The sequence below is a fragment of the Talpa occidentalis genome, unplaced genomic scaffold (genome assembly GCF_014898055.3).
Source record: "Talpa occidentalis isolate TD23 unplaced genomic scaffold, MPIMG_talOcc4v2.1 talOcc4.16, whole genome shotgun sequence".
NCBI classification, from domain to species: domain Eukaryota; kingdom Metazoa; phylum Chordata; class Mammalia; order Eulipotyphla; family Talpidae; genus Talpa; species Talpa occidentalis.
This window is the reverse complement of record NW_023601653.1, coordinates 54,474,228-54,501,992: the sequence shown is the minus strand read 5'-3', so window position 1 is coordinate 54,501,992 and position 27,765 is coordinate 54,474,228. Positions and strand designations below refer to the sequence as shown.

At 42.4% G+C, this 27,765-nt stretch overlaps 1 protein-coding gene across 3 annotated transcripts in view; it reads right to left on the bottom strand.

The window, feature by feature from the left end:
* The window catches only part of ST8SIA1 (ST8 alpha-N-acetyl-neuraminide alpha-2,8-sialyltransferase 1), a 169,167-nt gene extending 145,977 nt beyond the window's left edge, over positions 1–23,190 (bottom strand). Inside the window, exons 1-2 of one of the 3 annotated variants that reach the window (XM_037514234.2) lie at positions 22,952–23,182; positions 22,605–22,862 (exon numbers count right to left, since the gene is read on the bottom strand). In XM_037514234.2, the coding sequence (XP_037370131.1) occupies positions 22,605–22,840 (236 nt within the window). In that variant the 5' untranslated portion in view covers positions 22,841–22,862; positions 22,952–23,182. Of the gene's footprint in view, positions 1–22,604 lie in introns of all 3 variants that reach the window. The other 2 variants (XM_054696398.1, XM_054696399.1) reach the window with 2 other exon arrangements.
* Between the last annotated feature and the right edge of the window lie 4,575 nt (positions 23,191–27,765).

The following is a 27,765-nucleotide window of genomic DNA, read 5'->3' as shown; positions in this document are numbered from 1 at the left end:
AAAGTCTTGGGTCATCAGTTGTCCACAAATGTCACCTTACTTCAGTGAACCTAAACAAAGAAGCCACACACTCTGGTGCTCAACAACAAAACAAAAGCATTGAGATGTATATTTAATGCACTGATATTGACGAATTTACACAACAGCTCAATTTTACCAAATTTTTTTTGGTAAATACTTAAAATTCTCACAGGGATGCTTCTGTATCTGGAATATAGTCATAATGACCATGAGCCAAGGGCATGGGTTGCCAGCGGGAAGGTGTCCCAGACCATATGTGCTGACCAATCAGTGTTCACATACCTGATACCAACACGTATGTCCTGTGTCACCCTTGGTATGGACTCTTCAAATTTATAGAGATTTTCTTTTTTTCAGTCCATTGCAAAAAGATTTTCAACAATGAGTTATATTTTTGCACCACATATGGGTGTGTATGTTTGGGTATATTGCAGGGCAAGGATGCACTTGGAATAAGGACCTTGTGGTTCACATAGCATTGAATTGGTTTAGCTAAGGAGGGAACAAGGAAGGAAATAGGCATGTCATGGAGCTGGCCTCTCCCACTGATCCAGACCCCTACCTTTTCAGCCCCCCATTCACTGCACAAGGTCCAAAACAGAGGGAATGACCAAGTGGCTAATGCGGATGTGGCTAGTCTGATGCTCTCCCCTTCCTGCTTCCATGCCTGCTAGTACTAGCATTCATGCTAGATCTTCAGTCATCAAAGAGCTCTCAAGTTCAGTTATCCCACATTAGCTAAGTCACCACCTCTACCAACAGAGGCTTTTAATTTCCTGCTCTATTTATGCCATCATGGGACTTTTCATTGAAGATAATTCAACATATAATTGATGAAAAAAAGCTGGGTACACATTAATAGTCCCACGTAACTGGAAAAATTTTAAGAAAAAACTGACATGACAACTGGCTCAATTAGTGGACAACAATTTGATTTCATCCGGATTCATAAGCCCAACAAGAGTAGGAGAAAATGCCAGTCCTGTTTTGAATAGCAGCACTTGGGGTTCCAATCCTACTCATAATGGCCATTTCTTCTCTAGGAACTCCAAGAAATAATTTTCATTTCAGAGGACTTTCTGCTGACTCTCTCATATCTGCCCATAGTATGCTATTCCCATCGGTAGGGCTCTGGATCTTTCTCTCAGCATGGCCATCTCTTAACTTACATCCCTGCCACTGCCAGTCTGCCCCCCCCACACCACCAGATTCAAGCTCCTCAGCAGAGTTACTGAGTTACTCCCCACCCAAGAGCCTATAGTACCTATCAAGCCTCATGCTAACAGCCCAACATTTTCTTTGATTTCTCACACTCACATGAACCTGCTCACACCATGCACACAGTACTAGCTCAACCAAAAACCATTTCTCATGCTCTTCTCCAGGCTCAAAATATGCCATGGCTATTTCTCTGCCAATTTAAATCCCGCTCACCCTTCAGCAGTAAGATCAGCACTCTTCTCTACTCCCAAGTACCAAGATTTAACTGTCTGACCCAATGCCCAGGAGCAGCTGGAGGGCAGGAACAATGCCTTACACTTTCTTTGCATTCTCCCTCAAAGCTGCCATCACAATAAGACCTCACCAGTGATTTGTTGAATAAAAGAAAAAGAGTTGTAAATACCATCACTTGCAAATACCATCACGTGCAAGTAAGAATTTTCTATATTTGTCATTCTCCATCATCATCCCAACCACCTGTTACAGGCCTGAGCTTCACTAATAAGACTTGATTTAGAGTAGACAATTTTTCTCTGAAGTCAAGTTTCATGCCGAGAAAACAGAGCAAAATTAACGCACACCAACTTTTAGTTTGACTGTTTCCTCTCTCTTGAACAGAACTGTTGTTTTGCCTCTTGCCTTCCATTTCCCCACAAAAATCTAAACTATTTTACCTGCCCTCCCTCCTGTGCTTCCTTTTAAAATAATGACATTTCCAGAAACCAGCTTCATTTGATTTACACTTTCACGGTGAGCTGTGTTTTCTGTCAAACTGAGGACCTTATGGTATAGAGGAGGGCAAGCAAAAGAAGACCATGCAGCAGGAGTCCTTGAAGGAGTGAGGATTGAGGACTTGCACACAATCTGGAAAAGATGAAAGCAGTGAAAGAAAAAATACCAATTCTGGAAACCTCTCCCTGCCCTCCAAGCAACCCCCTCACAGAACAGCGGTGTTAGAGGCTGAAATCCATTAATCTTAGGGTTTCCAGTCACCAAAATGGCATAATTGGATGCTTATTATATCAACTGCATGGTTCCACAACTACTGAAACAGCGTACATTCCAGTTTGATGAGGGTTGGTGGCTAGATTCAGAGTATACAAGAATAAGAAGCAGGGGAAGGACAAGGTGGGGAGGGAGAGAAAAAGGGAAGAGGGGAGAGAGAGAGAGAGAGAAAGAGAAGAGGAGAGGAGAGAAAGGGGAGGGGAGGGGAGGGGAGGGGAGGGGAGGAGAGGGGAGGAGGGGAGGAGAGGGAGGAGAGGAGGAGAGGAGACGAGAGGGAGGAAAGGAGAGGAGAGGAGAGGAGAAGAGAGGAGAGGAGAGGAGAGGAGAGGAGAGGAGAGGAGAGGAGAGGAGAGAGGAGGAGAGGAGAGGAGAGGAGAGAGGAGGAGAGAAGAGGAGAGAAGAGAAGAGAGGAGGAGAGAGGAGGAGAGGAGAGGAGAGGAGAGGAGAGGAGAGGAGAGGAGAGGAGAGGAGAGGAGAGGAGAGGAGAGGAGAGGAGAGGAGAGGAGAGGAGAGGAGAGGAGAGGAGAGGAGAGGAGAGGAGAGGAGGGAAGGGGAGAGGAGGGAAGGGGAGGGGAGAGAAGGGAAAGGGAGGGGAGGGAGGGGAGGGGAGGGAGGGGAGGGAGAGAAGGAGGGAGGGAGCGGGACTGAAAGCAAACAAGTTTCCAAAATCTGACTTTGAGGTCCTGAGAGAGCACTTAGAGGACTAGCACTCAAGTCAAGAGAATACTGAGTTTACATTCGGGCTCTGCCAATCCCAAGCCTTTGAAACTCCACTTTTTCATGTAGGAATAACTTGTCCCAAGGTGACAGAACTAGACATTGATGGTAAGAGTCAACTAAGAGAGAAAAAGGACAGGAAAGGGGGAGAAAATTCATCACTGAAATCACTGAAGAAATACTAAAAGCATGTCCATGAAAGAACAAAAAATACAAGGAGTAAATAACAGTGCACATCTGGAAAACTCAAGAGATAAAACTGAAAAAAATATACTAAGGAAATTAAATAAGGTGGCTTTAAGCAAAAATGAGTAACAATAATAATTTACAAATAATATGAAAACAAGATGCTCCTGGATATAACAGAAGATGAAAAGAGTATAAAATATCTTGGAGTAATCTCAATGAAAAATGTGCAGAATCCAACAGAATAAACTCTAAATACCCATTTAGGGAAATAAAATAAGAATTGAATCTATAAGTAAATATCTTATTCTTGGATAGAAAGTTTCAATTTTGCAATAATGTATAAATTAATGAAATTCAAATAAAATATCAACAGGAATCACTTAAACTTTAAAAACAATCTCAACTGCATCTGAGAGATATCATGATAAAAATATGAAAGGATAGCAAAGAAAATTCTGACAAAGGAACAACGGCCAGCTCTATGAGATGATAAAATTTACTCAATATGTAATTGAGTCAGTATAACTAGAGAACTGAACTAATATGACAAATCTCTGAAAGAAAAGTGGAACTTCCAAAACAATTTCCCTATTTAGGATTATCAACTGTGTATAAACTTGGTATTTCAAATCAGTGGGGGAAGTATGTTTTTTCATTTTGTTTTTTAACAATAATGCAGGGTCTCCCCGGTGGCGCAGCGGTTGAGCACTGGGTTGCGAAGCTACCCGCAGCCTCTGCAGCGCTGGTTCGATCCCCGGCTGCTCCCCGGCCACCGGAGGAGGGTCCCGCATGGACCCTCCTTTCTTTTTCAGAAAGAAAAAGAAGACACCTTCCTCCATTACTTGAATTCTACCACCTTATTTGCAGGATCTCTGAGGAGGGGATGGTAAAACAGCCTTGAATATAGGTAACTACAGCAATTATTAATTCACCTCCGCAGACTGAAGTTTTACTATTTGAGACTCTCTTGTTTGTGTTAAGATGTTGCAATACAAGGAGGTTATCATGTTTTAAGTTGAAGTTCAGAATGTCAGTGAGTCTTTTTCTTAAAAAAAAAGATTTATTTATTTATGCATACAAGAACAGGGGTACAGGCCAGAGAGCAGAGCAGCATAGTAAGGAGACTCAGAGTCCATGAACCCATCAGCCCTGGAGCTTACAGTCTAACTCCCAACAAGGTCCTTAAACTTTGAGTTTCAGCTTCTCCATCTTTAAAGTAGGACTAGCTTAGTCTTCAGTCAACAAATGGTTCTGGTACAACTGGACAGCCACATTTTTTTAAATGAATCTAAACAAAGACCTCACACATCCTTCATAAACATTAACTCAAAGTGGGCAATAGACCAAAATATAAAATATGAAACTATAAAATTCCTGAAAGATGAGAGGAAAACCTAGAGGTATGGTGATGACTCTCGGATACAATGCCACCCATGTACAAACCATGCAAGTAATTTGATAAACTGGACTAGATGAAAATGAAAACCTTGTTTCATGAAAGACAATGTCAAGAGAATGAAAAGACAAAGCATAGATTTTGAGAAAATATTTGCAAAAGACACAGCTAATAAAGGACAATTATCCAAAATATACTGAGAACTCAAAAGACCCACCATTGAAAAAACAACCAACCAAGGCCTCCCCAGTGGCACAGCGGATTGAGCACAGCGCTGTGAAGCTGTCCACAGCCTCTGCAACACGGGTTCCATTCCCAGCAGGCCAGGGTGATAGCCACATGGCACGGCCCTCTGTCTCTCTCCTGTCTTGCCTGCTCTCCCCTCAGCAGTGCTTTTGGTCCATCGGCCTGTTCTGCTACCTGTTCTGTCTCTGGTGAATCCTCTCACTCTCCGGCACCTCTGGCCCGTAGCCCAGCTCTTGTATAAATAAATAAATCTTAAAAGAAAAACAACAAACTAAATTAATAAATGGGCCAACAACTTTAACAGACACTTCGTTAGATGACAAGTAGCATATGAAAAGATGCTCAACAATGTATGTCATCAGAAAAAAATGCAAATTAGGACAAGACTGGCCATCTCTGATACCACCAAATCCTGGTGAAGACGTGGAACAAGAGGAATTATCTATTACTGGTGGGAATTTAAAATGAGACAGCCACTCTGGAAGACAGTTTGGTGGTTCTTACAGAATCAAACATACCATACAAGCCAGAAATCACGCTTCTTGATGCTTACCCAAAGAAGTTGAAAACTGATTTCCACACAAAGGCCTGCACACGTTCATGACAACTTTATTCAAAACTGCCAAAACTTGGAAGCATCCAAGATGTCCTTCAGCAGTGAATGAATAAAGGAACTGGTATATAATCATACAATGGAATAGTACTCAGCACCCCAAAAATCTGAGTTTCAAACAATGAGAGGACATAGAGGGACCTGAAGTAAATGTTACCAAGTAAAAGCATAGTGAAAAGGTGAAAAAGATGTGGTCTATATGGTTCTGAGTATAAAACATTCTGGAAAAGGTGAAACTATCTTCATAGTTACAAAAAGATAGGTGATTGCTATGGGGTTGGAAGGGCTGAACAGGCAGAGTACAGAGTACTTTTAAGGCAATAATAAGACTGTATGATACTATAAATGATGGATTAATGTCCTTACACATTTATCCAAACATGTGGGATGTAGGACTTTAGGTGATTACATGTCAATGCATGTTCATCAGTTGGAACAATGTACCATTCTGGTAGGGGTTTTGATGATGTAGAGGTTTTATATGTGTGAGGACAGGGGCTATAGAGGAAATCTTTACGTTTTCCTCTTCATTTTGCTGTGAGCCTAAATCTTTTCTTAAAAAAAAAAAATCCTAACCAAATAAGACTTAGCTTGCCCTTGGAGACTTTTAAGAAAAGGGAAGAAGGGAAATGAGCCAAGGACTGAGAGTGGCTCCAGAAGCTGAGACCAGACTACAGGTGGTAGCCAGCAAGGAAAAGGCAAACTCTGTCATATAACCACAAGGAAATGAATTCTGCCAACAACCTGGATAAGGAAGGAAATGGATCCTCCTCTAGAGATTCCAGAAAGAAATGCAGCCTGCTGACATTTTCATTTTTACCCACTGAGACCATTTTAGATTTCTATATTATAGAAATGTAAAATAAAAAATCCGTGTTTTTTTTTTAAAAGGACTATCTTATAGGGCTGTTATGTTAACAGACATAAAGTATTAAGCTAGCATTAAATGCTAGCTCTCTGCACCACCTATAATCTTTGTAAAATAAGGATAATAATATCTCTCTCATACAGTATTTGGAAATGTTAAATGATAACACAGTGGAGAGTGCTTAAAACAGTGCCTGGCATATGGCAGACACTAAATAAATAACAACTCTATTACTAAAAATATCAATTTTATTGTCTGGAAAAATGGAACTGATTTTAAAATCTAGGTTTAGATTGACTGATGCATGCCCAGGGAGGTCACCGGCACAATGTGTGCCAGAATGGGTATGCAGCAAAGGTTAATTAAATAGGAACTTAATTTTCTGTACTGCATGTCTATTTTAAACATCTAAAGAGAATCTTTAGGACAGTTTATAAGCTATGAATCTAGAAATTGGATACACTAGGAACCATATTCTAGCTACTCTATGGCTTCTTTCCTTTTGTAAAAGGTTGTTAGATGGAATTTTATGGGGAATTATGGTTTTTAAGCCCAAAGCTGGAGACACAGCTGTTAAATCCCCCATAATCCAAACTGATTGAGCTGCTGGCTGTGTGACCAGTTCCCTCACAGGGCTTATGAGGGGGTGCTGATTAGCAATCCAGTCCCCCACCAGGACCACCCCCACTCCCCCAGGCCTGGTGAACATAAAAAGCTGGGAGCAAGAGGATCCTACAGAGGGAGGAGATTCTTCCCTTCCCTGAAGAAGAGAAACTACCCAGGAGATGAAACTAGGGGCACCTGGCCAGAGAGACCCCAGGCAGCCTGCTTAGAATGGGTGTAAACAGGACACAATAGCTGGAGACAGGGAAGGAGAAAGAGAGGGTGAGATGCCTTGTTTGAAGAGACACCTTAATCACCAGCTCAAGAGGAAGTGAACCCACTCTGCTGAGCATTTTCTTGTTTCTGGGGCCCATAGAGATACTTTAAAAAACAGTGCCCAAAGGCTGGGTTCTAAGAGGGGAGCAGAGGCAGGAAGGGACTAAGTTAAACAGCACATCAAGCTTTTTCCTCTTACCTGGGGATATGGCCATGGGCCAAAATGGAGTCAGAGGTGTTAAGCACCCAGTCTTTAAAGTTCAGAAAGTTGCAGAAGTGGAAGGACTTAGCAACCTTTTTACAGGTTTTCTAAGCATGCCGGGCCAGAAACACAGCCCTCCCCAACCAGTGGATCCACAGAGGCGAGGGAGAGGAGAAGGGGCGCCTTGGCAGAGCCAGGCTTTATTAGGGAAGGCTACTGCCTCTCCACCCCACCCCATCTACCCTGGAGAAAGGAGACAAGAGACTTCTGCCCTGTCAAGAAGGGCATGGGGGTTCCCAAGAGTCATCTGTGAAGACTGAGAGGGTCTCTGGGAGGAAGGAAGGGGGTCAATCAGTTACAAAGAGGTCAACTGTACAGTCAAGGATGGAAATCCATCCAGATGTAGATTGAGGAAGCTGTACACCAGAACACTGTATGGGCAGCCCCCAAGAAATGGCAAAGGTATGTAAGTTCCCAGCCTGCTCCTACATGGGGGAGGAATGGGCTCTGCCCCATAGGATGCCTTCCTGCCTTCCATTCCCAGCAGCTGGAGGGCAGGCCTCGCCTAAGCAGGCAGGGAAGCAGATGTGAGGGTGTTCATTGTGCTTTAAAATAAATAAAACTGAGCCAAATCCCAGAATAAGACTCCTCAGTAATTAAAGTGGATATAAATCGATTCAAGTTGATCAGGGACCTGTTAGAGCCAGCTAAGGGAGTAAGGGGGGGGGGAAGGAGAGGGGAGAAAGAGGTCAGGAGTTTGCTCTGACCAGGCATAGTTGGAATAATTATCAAGAAAAAATTAACGTAAGTTTTTACCCCGAATTGAGACTCTTCAATTTACAGGATTCAAGGTCCTATTTCCAGCCCCTCCCTGTCTTTCCGACTCCCCGTTCTCTTCTTTATTGTGGCAGGGTGGTCTGCTCCTTTTCTTTATGGCAGGAGAGCTGGCTGAGCTGCGATCAGCCGCTCACAAAGGGAGCAATCCCATCCAAGCCGGCGTGTCTGTCTCTGGGTCTCTTTTATATGGCTGGTAACTGAGCTCTGCTTTCCCCCATGGATTCATGGATCTTGTGGCAATGTTTTTAAGGGCTTTTCCTTTTTAACAACTCACATGCTGTATAGGTTAATCAGACCTAAAATATATGGCACCACTAAACTGCATGGAGATCTCTGGTTTTATAGCCACCAAGCACACCCAGAACAAAAAGGACAACGGGAGTATATGGATGCACTCTGAACTGTACAAATGCAGACATACACAGCTACATGTGCAGTGAAGCTGCCTGGGCTGGTATTCATGCACAAAAAGGTTTTAAGAGACATTTTGAGACTTTTGCTGCTTCTTTTATAAAGTGTACTGTGTGTACCTGTGTTCCATCGGGGTAAGGCCAGTGGCTAAGGACCTTATTTCAGCACCAAACACTGAACAGATATTTGCTGAACAAAAGAATGAATGGATGAGTGAATAAATGAATTGGCTGTGAATATTTATAGCAAGGCAATAAATGAAAGTTCCCTAGTAAGTATTCAGACAGCTGTCTGCAGGCCTTTCAGACAATCAAAGGTTTTAATTCATACAACAAACACCAGACACTGAGCAAGGCTGTAATGAGGGTATAGACACAGACAAATACAAACAAGACACAACCTTTGACCCTAAAGCACCAAAACAACAGTGAGCAGAGCTGCTCCATGCAGGTGCAAGGGAGAAGGACATGGATAACACAGGCCAGTGTCAACACAATCACCAATACTCAACCAACCAAAAACTGACCCAACAAAATACAGTCATGTGTCACTTAACCACAGGGACACATTCTGAGAAATTTGTGCTTGGCGATCTGGTCATTGTGCAAATGCAATGGAATGTAATTACACAAATCTAGATGGCAGGCTACATGGTCTAGCCTATGGACACCACCACCATGTATGTGGTCCATCATTTACAGAGACACCTCTGTAAAGGGGAAGTGCCATTTTCTCTGCCCCCACTTACAAGCAAGCAGTAGCCTTGGATTACAGGTCCCGGTATGCCAGGAACTGGACTTTCTGAGCTCGACAGCTGCTGGGAATTAGAAGCAGAGCTGAGAAGCCAGGTGAACCTATGTTCTAGGCTCTTGTTTCTGCAACCCTAACTTGCATCCTGGTACTGGTGGGAAGGAGACCAGGAAGAGAACACATGGAGGAGAGACATGTAGGACACTTGCAAGAGACATGGATGAAAAACCGGTGGGGAAGGCTGTCCTTAGCAGAGACGACGGCAACCATTATCTTGACTTGTACTTTGATTTTGCTCCTTTTGTCCCAGACTCTCCTTACCCCCTTCCTGTGGTTCCCTGCCAAAAAGTGCTTTAGACTTGACACAAGCTGTTGGGCCTCAGTAGCCTCACTTTGGGCCAACCCTGTTTGGCTGGGCATTTGCCTACGAAAGGATGGGTAATTTTTGAGAGTATTACTGGCAAACTATTACACGCACTAATTTTATTAAAGGTCTGTCATGCTAAGAGTCTACTTTCTTTGCCTTTGTGAAGTGGATGGCTGGGCCCCTTCTTAGAGCATGCATCCCTTAAGTTTGGGGTCACTGGGTATCCCTCAGTCATGCCCTAACACATCACTGACCAAAGTGACATAAGACACTATCATAGGAGTTTTATGCTTTTTTTTTTTTTACCATGCCCTCGCCCTCCACCCAGGGGGATATGATCTGCTCCTGATTCAGGCCTAAAACTTTACATTTTAGCAAATAGGAAAATATTCTTCAAGTATCACAAAATACAACAGTTTAAAACTCTTCCCTTTTTTAAAGACATAGAACTCATGGACTTAACAGACATCTATAGGACAATGCACCCAAAAAAATCTGAGTACACGTTTTTCTCAAGTGCGCATGGATCATTCTCCAGAATCGATAACATACAGGGCCACAAGACAAACATCAACAGATACATGAAAATCAAAATCATTCCAACTATTGTCTCAGATCATAAAGGCATCAAGCTAGAAATAAATCATGAAAAGAAAACAAGGAACCTTCCCACTTTATGGAGATTGAAATCCACACTACTGGAAGACCACTGGACTAATGAGGAGATCAAAGAAGAAATTGAAAAATACTTTGAGTTGAATGACAAGGAGGACACCACTTTCCAGAATGTATGGGATGCAGCAAAAGCAGTAATAAGAGGAAAATAATAGCAATACAGGCTCACATCAACAAACAAGAAAGAACTCAAAGAAACAACCTAACCTCACATCTCAAAGAACTAGAAAAAACAACAAAAAAACCCTAAAGCCTGTAGAAGAAAGGAAATAATAAAAATCAAAGCAGAAATAAATGAATTAGAAATTAAAAAAACAATCCAAAAGATCAATGAAACCAAAAGTTGGTTCTTTGAAAAAATAAACAAAAGAGACAAACCTCTAGCAAGGCTCACAAAGAAAAAACGGGAGAAAACACGTATAAATAGGATTATAAATGAAAGAGGAGAAATCACAACAGACTCAGTAGAAATCAAAAGAATAATAAGAGATTGCTATGAACACTTATACGCAAACAAATTTAACAACCTAGAAGAGATGGACAAATTCCTAGAACGATATAATCATCCAAAGTTGGACAAAGAAGAAATAGAACAACTAAACAGACCAATTACAAGCAGCAAAATTGAAGCAGTAATCAAAGCACTCCCCAAAAACAAAAGCCCAGGCCCAGACAGCTTCACAAATGAATTCCACCAAACATTCAGAGGAGAATTAGTGCCTATCCTTCACAAACTCTTCCAAAAAATTGAGAAGGAAGGGATAATACCAAACACATTCTATGAAGCCAACATTACACTAATACCAAAACCGAACAAGGACAACACAAAAAAAGAAAACTACAGGCCAATCTCCCTAATGAACACTGATGCAAAAATCCTCAACAAAATCCTTGCCAACAGAATCCAACAATGCATCCATAATATAATTCACCACGACTAAGTAGGATTTATTCCAGGGACACAAGGATGGTTCAACATCTGAAAATCAATCAATGTAATCCAACACATCAACAAAAAGAAATATGAAAACCATATGATAATATCCATAGATGCTGAGAAAGCATTCAACAAAGTACAACACCCATTTATGACAAAGGCCCTTGAAATTCTTGGGATAAAAGGAACATACCTCAACATCATAAAGGCCATCTATGACAAGCCCACAGCCAATATCATTCTCAATGGTGAAAAGCTGAAAGCATTTCCATTAAGATCTGGAACAAGACAAGGATGTCCACTCTCACCACTGCTTTTCAACATAATACTGGAAGTCCTAGCCAGAGCAATAAGACAAGAGAAAGACATACAAGGAATCCAAAGAGGCAAGGAAGAAGTCAAATTATCACTATTTGTGATTGATATGATAATATACATAGAGAACCCCAAAAACTCCACAAAAAAACTAACTAAACTAATCAATCAGTTTAGTAAATTGGCAGGATACAAAAATCAACAAACAAAAATCAGTAGCCTTCCTATACACAAAAATAAATCTGAAGAAGAAGAAATCAAGAAAACTGTTCCTTTTATTATTGAAACAAAAAAATCAAATACTTGGGAATAAACCTAACAAAAGAAGTAAAGGACCTATACAAAGAAAACTATAAAATACTGTTAAAAGAAATAGAAGTAGACACAAAGAAATGGAAAGATATCGCCTGCTCATGTATCTGAAGAATTAACATTATCAAAAGGGCCATCCTACCAAAAGCAATTTACAGATTCAATGCTATTCCAATAAAAATTTCAATGTCATTCTTCAAAGAAATAGAAAAAATATTGATGAAATTCATATGGAGCCACCAAAAACCCCAAATAGCCAAAACCCTCCTGAAAAAAAAAAGAAGGGAATGGGGGCATCACTCGCCCAGATTTCAAACTATACTACAAAGCCGTAATAATCAAAACTGCGCGGTACTGGAACCAGAACAGACACATGGACCAATGGAACTGAATAGAAAACCAGAAATAAATCCACAGATCTATGGTCAACTAATCTTTGACAAAGGAGCAAAGAACATGCACTGGAGCAAAGAAAGTTTGTTCAATAAATGGTGCTGGGAAAACTGGGTCACTACATGCAAAAGAATGAAGCTTGACTACTACCTCACACCATGCACAAAAACCAACTCAAAATGGATTAAAGAACTAGACATAAGACCTGAAACCATAAAATACATAGAAGAAAATATAGGCAAAATACTACATAACATGCACCTCAAAGACATCTTTACAGATGCATCACCCAAAGCAGTGACAGTGAAGGCAAAGATCAACAGCTGGGACTACATCAAATTAAAGAGCTTCTGCACAGCAAAAGAGACAATAACAAAAACAAAGAGAAACCCCACCTACTGGGAGAACATTTTTGCACATAACACTAATGATAAAGGACTGATCACAAAATCTACAGAGCTGATGAGACTCAACAACAACAAAGAAAATAATCCAGTCAAAAAATGGGCAGAAGAGCTAAAAAGAAACTTCTCCAAAGAGGAAATGCAAATGGCCACCAGGCATATGAAAAAATGTCCAACATCACTTGCAATCAGGAAAATGCAAATCAAAACTTCAATGAGATACCATCTCACACCAGTGAGAATGGCACATATTAAAACAACTAGCAACAACAAATGTTGGCGAGGATGTGGAGAGAAAGGAACTCTCCTGAACCAATAGTGGGAATGCAAACTGGTCCAACCACTATGGAAAGCTGTGTGGAGATTCCTCAACCCATTAAAGATAGAGCTTCCATATGATCCAGCCATTCCACTCCTAGGTATTTACCCAAAGGACACAGAAACATCAATTCCAAAGAGCACCTGCACCCCTATGTTTATAGCAGCACTGTTTACAATAGCTAAGCTTTGGAAACAACCCAAATGCCCATAAATAGATGACTGGATCAAGAAGATGTGGTACATATACACCATGGAATATTACTCAGCATTCAAAAAAGATAAACACATGCAATTTGCAGCAACATGGATGGCGCTGGAAGGGATCATGCTCAGCGAAATGAGTCAGGAAGAAAAAGAAAAATACCAGATGGTCTCACTCATAGCAGGAATCTAGAAAAACTAAATATGGACCAGGAAAAAGAATAACTATAAGAAAGAAAAAAATCAAAATCAACAAACAACTATGAACCAGAGACACTCTTTGGGGGGGAGGGGAAAGGAAAGATTGGGGTCAAAATCGGGGTTGTAATTGTATGGGGAATATAAAAATAAAAAATAAATAAAAAAAAACTTTCCTTTTTCCTTGAAGGCTCTCTACCTTATCATGAAACAGAAGCTCATTTTTCTTTTTAAATTACAGTTTTACTTAATTCCTTATGTCCTAAGAAAATGATACAGATGGTCCCATAAATGCAATGCTTTTTCCATGTGGCTTAAACACCAACCTAGTTATCCACTGAACTGCCCTGGAGAGGAACCAGGACAGATGGCAGCACCCGTCCCAGAGTCCCCTCAGGCCCAGGTCTCTGCAAAGCCCAAAGACGGGAGGCTGCCTTGGATGCAACCAATTGCGTGGGAATCTTCCCTACTGTTTCACCCTCTTGAAAGTTCACTGAAGGGGAATTCCATCATTTAGTGTCAACAATCATTGTACATCTATCTGCCTTTTATGCAATCAGGATCCACATTGAAATAGAGGAAACCTCAAATCTTCCCTTACAAAGTCAAAGACTTCCGATGAACAATCAGAGAAAATGGTTACAAGAAATGATGGTTGAAAATAAAAAACATTGTCAGGAAACTATGTTTAGAAACTTATACTAAGGTAATATAAGAAATGTTTAAGATATATACACAAGGAGGTTCACCACAGTATTATTTATAAAGGCAAGAAACTGAAACATGGTTATTCAACAAAGGAGGGAAGATTAAATAAATTATTAACTATCCTAACAAAGGAAAATCTTACAGACATTCAAAAGGATGATATAGATCTACACATATTGTTACTGGAAAAATTCCTAAAGTGCTTTCAAATTCATTATATTTTTATTTTATCTGCATGCAAAGAAGCTGAATGGTCTGAAGAATAGATACCAAAATATAAGTAATATTCATCTATAGGTATTAAATGTCACTCAGTTATTATTTAAATGACAATTTTGAGAGAGGAGAATTCTTTAAAGAGATTTTACACTTTCCATGCTAGGTATTTACCAAATCTGCATGAAGAAATATTTAATGAAAAAAATCTAATGTGCAAATCGCTATCTCCTTTTTAAGGATTATTTGTTTATTTTTTTTAAAGATTTATTTATCCATACCAGAGCTGGGGTACAGGCCAGAGGCACGGAAGGGTGAGAGGATTCACCAGAGACAGAGCAAGCAGCAGAACAGGCAGACAGACCAGAAGCACTGCTGAGAAGAGCAGCAGGAGAGACAGTAGAGGTCTGCCACGCCATGTGGGCATCTCCCTGGCCGGCCGGGAATCGAACCTGCACTCAACCAGCTGTGCCATTGGGGAGGCCCTAAGGATTTTTTTTTTTTTTTTTTAAAGATTTATTTTTTATTTATTTATACAAGCACTGGGCACAGTCAGAAGCGCGGGAGGGTGAGAGAATCCACCAAGCCAGAGCGGGGAGCAGAGCAGGCAGAAGGACCGAAGTACACTGCTGAGGGGAGCAGCGGGCGGCAGGAGAGGTCTGCGCGCCATGTGGGACCCTCCTCCGGTGGCCGGGGAGCAGCCGGGGATCGAACAGGCACTGCAGAGGCTGCGGGCAGCTTCGCAACCCAGAGCTCAACCGCTGCGCCACTGGGGAGGCAACCCTAAGGATTTTTTAAAGGAAAATAATTTGTTCCAATATGGTAACTTTAAAAAAACTCATGGTAAATAACTCTTTCCCAAAATGAAAATCATAAAGCTATTTTATCACCAGCCTAGAAGTTAAATAATATTTAATGATGAGAAAATGTTAAAAAAAAATAATGTGGAGTGAACGAAAGAGAACATAAAATGAAACATGTAAAACACACACTATTTAGTAATACACATACAAATATGCACAACAGAAGCCATGTTCACCATGGGTACAGCTAGGAATGAAATAATGAGTGGGTTTTTTGTGTGTGTGCTTTTTACAACATCTAAAAAAATGTTTATAGTAAGTACCTATTATTTCCAAAATCAGACAAATAATAAACACTATCAAATTTTAAAATAAGCACGGGAGACATAAAATCATGTTTGTTGTATCAATAATTGAAACACGCACTTTGTTCAAGCAAGTCCTTTCTCATTACATTTGCTTGGAAATCTCCTGCAGACTACCCTTCACTTAAGCCTTGAATAATGGAGAACATGTAGCTCTGAATTCATTTCGGCTTCCCCCTGACACCTAATAAAAGGCGTGACACAGCTCTTACGGTTTTGGCTGCTTCTCTCTCAGGCAATTCCAAAGCTAGAAGGCAGTCCAACAGAAAGAGAGAAAAATCAATCGCTTCGAACTCAGCATAATTATTCAACACAGACAAAATGTAACCCCTGAAACACCACTGTATTCCATTTTTTACTCAGGTTACTAATCACACTAGACTAGGCTATAAATTTTATAAAATCAGAAGGCACATCTTACTTTCACCATTTCCCAGCACCTAATAGGCATTTGGTAAATGTGATTGGATAAAGGAGTGACTGAATTAATGATTACATAAATAGTTGGCCACTTTACAACATCTTTACTACTAACACACTGGAAGAAGATGTGTCATAAAATCAAATTTCACTGTCATGTATTCCACTTCTGAAGGTACAAGTAAAAAGCGTAGGTGTGTTCCAGAAAGTAGCTTTTCTCATCATTATGGTTTAATAATTAGTAATCATTCAGCACCTTATCCTTTCAAGGTAGCTACTGCCCACACTGCTAAAGTTCAGAAAGACCAAGAAAATGTTTCAAAGTCACCAAGTTAATAAATGACAGAATCACGATCAGAACTGGATTCTCTGAGACCCCAAAGTCAAGACTCTTTATAGATGAGAACAGCTCCTGTCATTTCTCCCTGCCAGGTGAGGATGGCTATGGATGCTATAGTAACTATCTCATTTAAATATTATCATAAACCTACGAAATGAGTGAACATATATTTCCAAATGACAAAACAAAGGAATAGAGAAGTTATACAAGTCTCCCAAGGTGAGACTGCTCCTGATTGAGCCAAACTGAATGAAAAGCTACCAAGTATTCTTGTTGGTTGGAAATCTATCAACTCCTCGAGGGACTGATGAGACCTAGTCACCATCAGGTGATTCCAAGATGATTCATGACTCTGTCAAAAGACACACTGGCCATACTCTACACACATACAATGGTCAGTGGACCCATCTAGTTTCCTAAACACTCTTCTCCAAAACAAAGACCAACAGGCTCCCAATTTACCAAAAAGAACCATTGTTTTCACTTGAGTATTGAATGTGCTGTGCAAACCAAAGACACCAAGTCCATTAGCAAGGCAGAGGACACAGGCACAAATCTATCTGACTATCTTCAAATTATCATCAAACCCACAAGTAGATAAAATACATTCTATCCTCCTGTCCTTCTCTCTGGACAAATAAGCCTGCAAAAGCACCTCAAATGCCAGATTTGAATTTAGCCTTCTCAAACTCCAGGAGGCTTGGTAGCAGAACATGGGGAATCAAGCAGACATCCCATGTGTACAAGTGGCCCCCACAGTTCCATATCTAAGCCCTTTAAGGCATCTCCTCCCTCAAAGAGCTGTCCCTTTACTGTCCCTTGTGCCCAAGTATGCAGATAGCAGTGGGGCAAGGGGCAGGACAGAGGCAAGGAAGCCCCACGCAGGCAGGTGGGCTGTAGAAGGGGAACTCCAAGGTCCAGAAGGTCACAGTGAGCAGGGGTGAGAGCAGGGGAGGCACAAATGCAAGCCCCCAAAACAAAGAATATAGAGCATGAGCTCCTCTCCTCAGCTGTTTATGCTCAAGACGAAAATGAATTCTATCTAGACAAGAGATATGCTTATATGTAAAAAGCAAAGAACAACACAGTGACTCCTGGTAGCAACCTGAATAAAACTAGTCATCTAGGGAAAGGTAACCAGTGCCTGTGGAAACAGTGGCATAATTCATGCCAAAATCTGAAGCTACCTTCCTGCTAAGGCCATAGGACATAGGACCCATATGATGCTGTACACTTCAAGGATTTAAATTTATTGAAAAGCCAATAAAGGACAATGCGGATTTGTCTTCTTGTATTTTGTTTAAAAGGAAAGAAGAAAGGATGGGAGGCAGGGAGGGATTGAGGGAGGAGGGAGGAAGGAAGGTGGTCCAGAGAGCAAATGATACAAAACCAAAACAGCCAGGTTCATTTCATAAACTATGACCCTAATCAACATTACTAACGCAAAAAAGAACACTGGTTAAAAAGGTAGCATGACAAAAAGGTAGCATGACAAAAAAGGTAGCATGACAGAAGTAATCGTGGTCAGATCATAAGAGATATATACAGCAAGGCCTCATTTACCCAAGTTATCAGGGGACTAGCATAAGTCTTAGGAACAAATAGCTCTGAACTGGAAACCCAAACCCATCTTTTCTTATTGTATCTCTTTAAGTGTCCACTTCCTCATGTGTGAAACAAGGAACATACCTGTATTTTCTTTATAGAGTAGCTATGGGAGCAAAATAATAGATACATATAAGCACTAAGAACTGGTTCTAGTCTATTTTATGTGTCCAATAAATGTTAATAATTTATTTTTATTATTGTCTTGTTGCTATTAGCAATAAAGCTAATGAAATTTTTCACATTTGTAAAACCCTCAAAAATGGAAGTTTATTTTCTTAAGCACCAGAAGTCACTAAGCCATTTTTTTCTTAAACTTTTTAAAAGTGAAATCCACAAATTCTCACTTAAATATAAAATCACATACCATACCTAGCATCTACTGCTCAGTCCTCCACCCCAGTGACCTCTGCAGCCTCTGGGGCAGTGCAAAAATAGCTGAAGCTTCTGTTATCAACAGATTCAAAGGAAGTCACATAGCTAGAACTACTTAATGTTTTGCTTAGAATTGCAGAAACAAAAAGGGAACATGACTGCCTAGAATAATGGTTACAACTAATGAAGAGACAGGATTTTCAAAGCACTTGCTGTGCTAACCCCACTCCCCAAACCTACCAGGAACAGAGATGAGCCATGTCCACTGAGAGCTGACACATCCCCATGGATACCTTGTGTCCAGTCACATCTCCTGGGCCACACTGGACACCTATTCAAAAGTGATGACCTGGCTTCCACCAGTGTGCCAGTATTTTTTTTCTACCAGGATCTCTGTACATACAGGACACACACTACACATGCCTATGCCTCCCTGCTTTGGCCTCTGCTGCTCCCTCTGCCCAGAACATCCTCTGACCTCACCTCTTACAATTACCCCACTTTTCCATCCTTCAAGGCTTGATACAATCACCACCACCTCTCTGATTTTCCTGCTTCGGGCAGAATGAACTACCCTGTCTCAGGAACCTGCTCAGCAGTTTACTGTTACTATTGCTATAACCATCATGTATTAGAGATAAGCAGCATCACTGCAAGTGCTTTCTGTATACTATCAGGTAACTTTCATTACAGACATGTAAAAAATTACCACAAACTCCATTTTATAAAAGGGAAATTGACACCTAAAGATCAGACAACTAGAAATTCCAGCCCAGTTCTAACAACTCCTGGATCCATATGCTCTCTTTCCACTCTACCCTGCTGCCTTGCTTTGAAGACCCTATATCTAGTTGGTTATTTAATTATATACATGTATGCCTGTCCCTTAAGATTAAAGTAAATCCAATGATGGCAGGGATCAGGGTAACATTCACCCTCATAAATGTGGGTAATAAGGTATTTCTATGCAAGGTTCTTTTTTTTTTTTTAATTTCTATGTAAGGTTCTTAAGGGAATTAAATGAGACAATACATTTTAAAGCACTTAGCATAGCGCCAGACATAAAATAAGCACTTAAAAATGTGTTGGTTTTGTTGTTGTTTGGTACTGGAGACCATGTTGGGTGCCATAAATAAAGCCTTGCCCAGAAATTCTGAGCTCATGTATTTCTGAGAAGCAAATGAAATGGAGTCAAATGCCACTTAGGTTTGGCATTTTTTGGCATGCCTTCTCTTCTCCATCAGAAGCAACAAGTGTTGCAGAAACTTGGTTCTACTATGGGATCCGTTGATTTCTCTATCTTTCTATGGCCATGTGGATGTCAGGAAAGCTTCCTGTTCACTACAACATTCTTGCAGCTTTGTTATTTTCTCCCTACCCTCTCCCATGGAATTTGTCAAGGGTCCTTCCCAAGAAGTCAGCATTTAAGTTCTGATCTAGGACAAAAATCACAAAAGTAATGGAAGTAAATGGGCAAAATGTCATCTTAATTTCCAGTGCTTATAAACAGTGAAACATTTTCCTTTGTACTTTAAAGCTCCTGTTTCTTTGACTTCATCAGTAACTCCCTAGTAGGAGATAAGCTGTCTCAGAGGATGCAATCAGTCCCTGGTGATCACTGCTATCCCCCAGGGACAACGCTTATCTGGCACAGAGTAGTCACTCACTGAGTACCAGCCAATGCACTGATTGCAATGATTTACATGATGCATGGAAGCATGCATGGGCATTTACAATATACATGACACCATTCCATGCTTTATGAATAAGTGTGCATATATCCCACACAGTAAACACTGTATATTTGTGCTTAAATATTTGTATTTATACAGAGATATTTCAGACTAGAAAACACAGAGACCTTTTTGCCAAGTTGTGTTTCCTTAATGCCATAACACAATGGCTGATCTCTGTAGTACTTAACATACAATAGTACCCATCAACTAAAAAATTAGGCATTAAAAAACAATGGGCTTTACTAAGCATGCAGAGTAAAAACAATATTTTGACTTAACAAACCACAGAATGTTGACTATCTTTTAAAACTTTCCACCTCTGTTAACTAGGTTAAGAGTATGTGTGGGGAGTGGGAGAAGGGCAAGATCTGGAAAAATTACCTTTCTCTGCAAGTTTTACAGATGAAACATTCCTAATTCTTATGCACTGGCCAGTTGTCCTTATTTACATTGTAACATGTACAAGAAATTTTCACTTATAACTATGACAATAATACCACTGACTGGAAAAATGTGCCAGGCACTGGGCATCATGTTTTTGTTGTTGCTTTAATTTAAACCTTATATTAACCCTGCAAGGTAGATGTTATTAACCCCATTTACAAATAAAGAAACAAAGACCCAAAGAGGTAGAATAATTTGCCAAAGACATCTGTTATTTCTCGAGCCATGGAATTGTCAGGCAAAAACTCAGGATTCTACGTGGAAGCCTAAACTCCTTGCAACAAACAGTGGTGCCTCTTACAGTTTCACAGATACTAGCTTTGAGGGATATGTGTTTTGGTCACTTTCATAATGTATGGATTTCTCTGCACATAGACCTAATGACAGACATACCCTTGAAGGTCACTCCAGGCTACAGGCACATTTGCAAGGAGCAAATGTGTCTCAGAATTGATCATCAGCCTGTGTTTTTCAGAATGAGTCACTTTCCACTTGATTATGTCCTCCCAGAGAAATCTATCCTCTAACAGAGCTTCATTATCCCACCTCCTATACAAAAAAAAAAAAAAAAAAAAAAAAAAAGGACTCTTTGATTGCAAACCAACGGGAAGTTCTTGACTTGTTTCCTTATATTACTTGAAATGACATTGCTTTCTGTCTTTAGAGAAAGAACTGCTAGATGCTACCACAGCTTTTTGAGTCCAATGATCACTATTGATCACTATTGAGATGGCGAGAGAAAATTAGCCTTAATACTTTTTAAAGGGGGGGGGGAGGTTAAAACTCAAAATTCTATACAGGGGGAAGGTCTTCTCTGCCGGTTTAAAGAATCCAGCTGCCTTCCTCTGAGAGAACTGGCTACTGTCCCTTGACCTTCTTTCCTTGAGCAGCCAAGGAGCGGAATGAAACCATATGTTTAAAAAGTTTTATTTCAGATTACAGGAGTTTCTGAACATGTATCACCGGCAGTGGTGAAAATGTTGTCTTTGGCACTCACCTGCCCCACACATTGCTTAAAAAAGTGATACCAAGCAAAAGAAAGCCCTCCAGCCACAGGAAGAGCCTGAGGCGCCTGTTCATCCTAGGGACAGGCGCACCTGGGACAGGGGCACCTGGCAGTGGGGATGCCCTGCCGGGGGAAGCAGAGAGGAAGAGGAAGCCGATTTGCCTTCCTTCCAATCTCACTACACCACCCCTGCTGCCCACAGCTTATTTTTAGACACTTAAACTGTAATTCCCAGAAAGAAAGGGAAATTACAACCTCTAGGTGATCAATGGGAGTTCTAATTTACAATCTGGTTTTACTTTGGGGTTTGTTTTCAAGTCCTTACCTACACTGTGTCCCCCACCTTCCACCAGGCCTCCACTGGCTAAGCCCAGAAAGAGCGCCTGGGTGCTTTCCAGCAGCAACTCATGAAATTCCAGCTTCCATGCTAGAAAGATGCATGACCTTGGGGAGGTAGCTCGTCTTCCTGGAGACTCGGGGTGATGTCGGAAAGATGGGGGTGATAATAACATCTGTCATCACAAAGTGTGGAGACGTCAACATAAAAACCACTCAGTAGGCGACTGTTAGTGGGGCATCAGTAAGTGCACTGTGTTTGTTGCTGGCACAATGCACCCCACAGCAGGATCCCCACTGATGTCAATAATTTTACTGCCCAAGACTTTGCCCATCGCTCCCTCATTTGTGCTTTGTTTCCAACCATCCACCTATCCCCGGGAAGATGCCTCCCACATGCTTCTCCTCCCTGCCCTTAGTTTTTTATAGCTTCAGAAGTCCGCAGACCCCCATGAGATAAATAAATTCTCTTTAAGTGCAAGGGACAAAGTTAGCCTGGGATCTCCTTCCCAAATATTGTTGAATACAACTGGGGTTTGGGAAGAAATATCTACAGACTCTAACAGGGCAAAGCAAGGGCTGCACCTCTCCAAGGGTGAAGGGAGGGTGGGCAAAGGCCCTTGACTCAAGTCTCCAGGTGGGGAATGGCAAAGAAAGGGATTAAGGACTGGCTGAGAGGGACGCAGTCCTTGCATGTGACGCTGTCCTTGCACCCAGAAGGCAGGATGGGGTTGGAAGGACCCCGGGGACCACCTGGGAGGGCAAGGAGTACCTGAAGACTCTGGCCGCTGTCTGGTTCCTCCTCCACGCCGTGCCCTGTTGCAGAACCCCCTGCACGATGTCCTTCTCGTTGGGCAGCCGGTAGACGGGAAAGATGTAGAGCCAGCACAGGACCACGACGCAGAGGGCACTGGCCCCCACCGGCAGCCTGGTTCGCGGGAACTTCCAGGCCAGTACTGCCATGGCCCCTCTGGACGTGTGTCGGCGGGCCAGCCCGCAGGGGCTCATCGCAGGAGTCCCGGGAAGGGGGCTGGAGGGGCAGAGCCAGCGCCTCAGCACGACGCCCCGCGAAGTGGCAGCGGAGAGTCCCCCCCACGCGGGCCCCCCATGCACACACACCTTCGGCTCTCTTCCTCGCAACCCCACGCACGTCTCTCCGGCCCCCGCGGCCCCAAAGGTCGGCGTGAGGGGTTTTTTTTTAATGCAACTTTTTCCAAGGATTTCTTTCAGGGGAAGTGGCCGAGGGGCAAGTCACGAGCCAGAGCCATTAGAGGCTTCCCCTGCAGAAGGCGGGCGCCGGGGTCTGGAGCGCGCAGAGCGGCGGCGGCGGCCGGGGGCTCCCGCCGCTTCTGCAGCATCACGGTCGCCCTCGGCGCGGATCCGGGAAGAGGCCGGTCTCCCGCGCAGACATGTGGCCCGCGGCGTCCCCTTCCGAGCGGCTCCTGCGCCCTTCGCCGCCTCCCCCCGCCTCCCGCGCCGCTGCGCCTCCAGCCCCCTCCCCCGACGCCCCAGACGCGCTCTGCGCCCCGCGCCAAGTCCTTGGAAATTTCCACCCTGCCGAACCGCTATCCGGCCCCGGGTGTCTCCGCCGCGGCCGCCAGGACCCCCGCTCCGCACCCCGCCCGGAGAAGAAAAGAACTCGCTCTCATCAGTTCATTCAGCGGCGCGCCGCAGCCTTCCGCTGCGTCCCGGACTCCGCAGACACACGCCCGGGGATTGGTGGAAATCAAGGTCTGCCCTCCCTCCTCCACCCGCAAAATTGCCTCCTTCGACCCGCTCAGAACCGCGAGCCGGCTGGAGCGCGCGCCCCCCGATGCCGCCCTCGTCGCTGGAGATAGAGGCAACCCCCCCCACACACACACACACAGACACAGACACAGAGACACCTCCACACCCAAATAGATGTGAATTCCCGAGTACGGCAGAGCCTGGCTGGTAGCCCCGCTATCCCGACCCCTCAACACGCAGCCGGCGCGCGCGGGCTGTCACCCTGCCGTCACCCTCGTCTCCCTCTAACTGGGTGGTTATTAACCCGCAGGGAGCAGCCATTCCTTCCCGGGCCCCCCGCCCACCCCCGACCCCTCCCTAGCCGGGCTGGAGCCAGCTGGCACCGTGTGCGCGCGTGCACACTCACACCAGCGCTCACGGGCCCGCACGCGCGCGCACGGGGAGGTGCGAGCACACCGGGGTCCTCCGCCTCGCCCCCGCCCTGGAGGGAAAGGCGCTGCTGCATCCAGATGTACAGGCAGCTGGTGCCCCAGCGAGCAGACCCAGCAAGGATGTGATAATGCCTTGGAGGCGCGTTCGCCTCCTCCGCCTTGTAGATTCAACGGGCCGTTGGTGAGCTGTCTTTCTCACTCCACGGATAAGCTTATCGCTTATAGCAACCCTGACCTTGGAAAAGCACCACCCTCCAGGACCAGCAGCGCCGAGGAAGCCACTTAGTCATTTCTGCTCGCCCGAGCAGCCGACGCATAGCTTGGGTACCTCCTAGTGGTCGCCGCTTCCATTTGCTGAAGCATCGCCTCAAACGTAAAGTGTGCGGGGACAAAGGAACCCAGCAGCCCAGCAACCGGTCGGCTTAGTCATCACCAAACCAAAATCTCAAGCCCTGGCTCCTTTTGCTCGGCCCACCCGGCTGCAGCTCCCCGGTGGTCTCGCTCTCCAGCACCTTTGCAATCTGGTATCTCCGCGTCTTCCCCGAGGTAGAACTTGAAAAGTTGATAAAAAGTTATTTACCAAAACGATGTTACAACCACCATAATCTCATTCTTCCACCACCACCATGCGATCTGACAATAACGGCCAGTGACCTGCAGGCATCCCTTCCACTTAGATAATAAAGTAGAAACGGGAGATAAACAAGCTTAACCACAGTGGAACTGAATGCAGTCTCTGCAAAGAACATCACTTGAAGTCCCACAAAGTAACCTCCTCTGTTCTGGAAAACTAGGCAGGTAGAGGATGCCAAGCTTGCCCACAGTTGCCAAGGCTAGGGAAAAAGCACCTGACCCCTTTATTCCTAAAATTCAAATAAAAGACAAATTACCCCAATTTCTCTTTTCACCCCCAAGCCCAAGGAATATAGTATATAGCAAGTAAATAAGCAACAAACAATAAGATCCACTGCAGTTATGAAGGAGCTGTTGTTTGTCCCTGAAATAAAGAGACTTCTGAGGTGCAAAGTGCTGTTCTTCCTTTTTCTGAAAACTGAGATTATCTTGCCCTGTTGACTCTTGTCTCAACCTACAGTCCAACCTCACATTCCCTGTGTTCCTTAGCAAGAGGACTGGATCTAGTCAGGTTGACCCCCACAGTCCAGTCACAGCATCATTTTTGTAGCTGTGTTTTGTGATCCACATTATTCTTGCATAGGATTTATTTTTTCCTTGTTCCATACAAATCCAAAACATCATTAACAACCAACCCAAGTGGGTAAGAATTTCTCTCTCGATTACCTGAAATGCAGGTTTTATGGTGCAGGAACTCAGCAAATGCCTGTAGCTTCTGCTCCTATTCCCTTTGACCTCCTCCTCTGGCTCTCTATAGGATTTGCTGTTTCCACAGAAGATTCAGCACTTGTATGCAACTGTGTTGTTTTGCTAGCATTTTTCATATGTAACAGTATTTCAGCAACTGGACAATAAGAGCATCTGGTATCATATTGAATGACAAGTCTGTGCTTTTGATCCAGATGAGGATTCCATATGACATGTCTCTATGTCTAGGAGATGAGCAAGAATAATATTTTACATTTACATCACATTCCTCCAAGACTCAACTCAGGCTTCAGTAAATACATACTGAACAAATAATTTTTGTGTGATTGCTGGCTTGATTAATTTGAGGGCTTCAAATTAATTCAAGCTGTTGCTAAGGCAACACTAGTTAAGTATAAACCCCCAAGGTTCAATGTTCTAAGTAAAATATTTTACCTGATATTTAACCATCTTGTTGATATGACTTTTAGTAGGTGACTTAGATATATATGATTTTATACTTTTGAGTTGTTTGTTCAGGGATGGAACAATTTGTAAAACTATAAATGTTTGCTTATTGAATCAACAAACACGATGTGCAAGATTGCTTTATGCCATAAGTTTACTTGATGAGAGGTGCTTTTGTAACATCAGAGTGTGAAAGCCAGTCTAAGAGAAGGAGCTACCACATAACTGACATCATGGAGAAGTAAGCAAAAAGAAGCACCTCTCACTCAGAAGGAGGGAGACCATAATGCAGAGGATGACCAGAGTGAACAGAACACCCGCAATGTGCAAACTAGCTTGGACATGTGTGTGGAGACAAATATTAACAGTCGCTATTAACAGACTAGTGCTGGTCTATTAAAGGGTTTAATGGAAGAAAAGATGACTGTTTTGAAATTTTTATCTCAAATTAACGGTCATCTTTTCATCTGTCTCTTCTCAAGTTCTTGTCAGAACGGCTTGTAATGGAGAGACGAAAGCATGAAAATACGCCATTTTCACAACTAGTTAAAACACCAAAGCAAATAGGACTAGAGCATGAGAAAGGATAGGAGTAGAGTTCATTTGAATAAATGCATTTCTTTGTCTCCACTCACTCTTGCAACTTCACTAAGAAGACATAAAGGAGTAAAAGAATCATCAACTCACAAGAACAAGCAAAAAGGAAGGGCAACAAAGGCAGACAGATAATGTAAAAATGTACACATGCAGGTACTCAATTGAATGAGTGATAACTGATTTATCAGAATGGAGAAAGCTCTAGGCCTTCAACTGATGGTAAGAGTGGAGGAATAAAGACAGAAGCCAACAAGAATGAAGATAGTATGTACTACAGAACTTTTGGAAAGTCCAGAAATTAGAAATACTTGGTACCCCCAGAGGTGGTGGTCATGGAAGAAACAAAATGAGAGGTAAGAAAGTCATTATATGGAGCAGTAAATTTTATGTATCTCATCCCTTCAACCTCTCTTAAAATAGGAGGTTACTGCTCTAAAGAGACGGACCAGTGGCAAGAAGACCTATATATTTGAACATGTGCAGGAGGTCTCCAAACAGCCATATCCCTGCCTAACACCCTATGCTGAAATTCACCAGTAGATAAACTCTACTCATTCAGAGTAGCTAGTATCTTCTATGAGGCTCATTCTTAAATATGATTGGACAATCCAGAGTCCCCAGACATTTGATGACTATCTCCAGCATGCAAACAGAGACAAAGGAAGCAAATAAACAAACAAAAAGGAAATTCAACCCAGAGTAAAAAAAGATAGTGCAGAAAACAAAAGAAATCTTCAGTGAAAATTGTAAGTAATATTTTCGTAGAGACATCCATGAAGTAAGAACAAAAGGAATATAAAGATGGACAAAAGTAAAGTCCATTAAAATTTAAAATATGGTATGAACCAGAGACACTCTATGGGGAGTGGGGGGCAGGAAGGGGAGGGATTGGGGTCAAAATAAGGGGGTTGCAATTGTATGGGGAATGTAAAAATAAAATTTATTTTAAAAAATTAAAAAAAATTTAAAATATGGTAAAACAAACACACAAACTCAAATAAGATTTGAAATACAAAGTTGGAGAAGTATCCCAGAAAGAAGACCAAAATGACAAAAGAGAATGATAAAAAGATCATAATTTATATACTCAAACTGAAAAATAAATATCCAAATAATAGGAATACAAGAGTGGGGGAAAAGCAGGAAGGAGAAATTTCTCAAAGACACAGGCCCACTAAAAGACTAAAATTAAATCAAAAGATCACAGAACACTCATCCTCTGCCACATCTCACCACCACACTACTAATACTCCAATATAATATCAGTGGGTTACAGCTACAACATGTAGGTTCTCTCTGAGAAGTACTTAGGGAAATCTAAAATCAATAGATGAGACAAACCAATGACAATGGAGAGATGTGAAGGCTCTGGCACTTTCAGCTACAGCA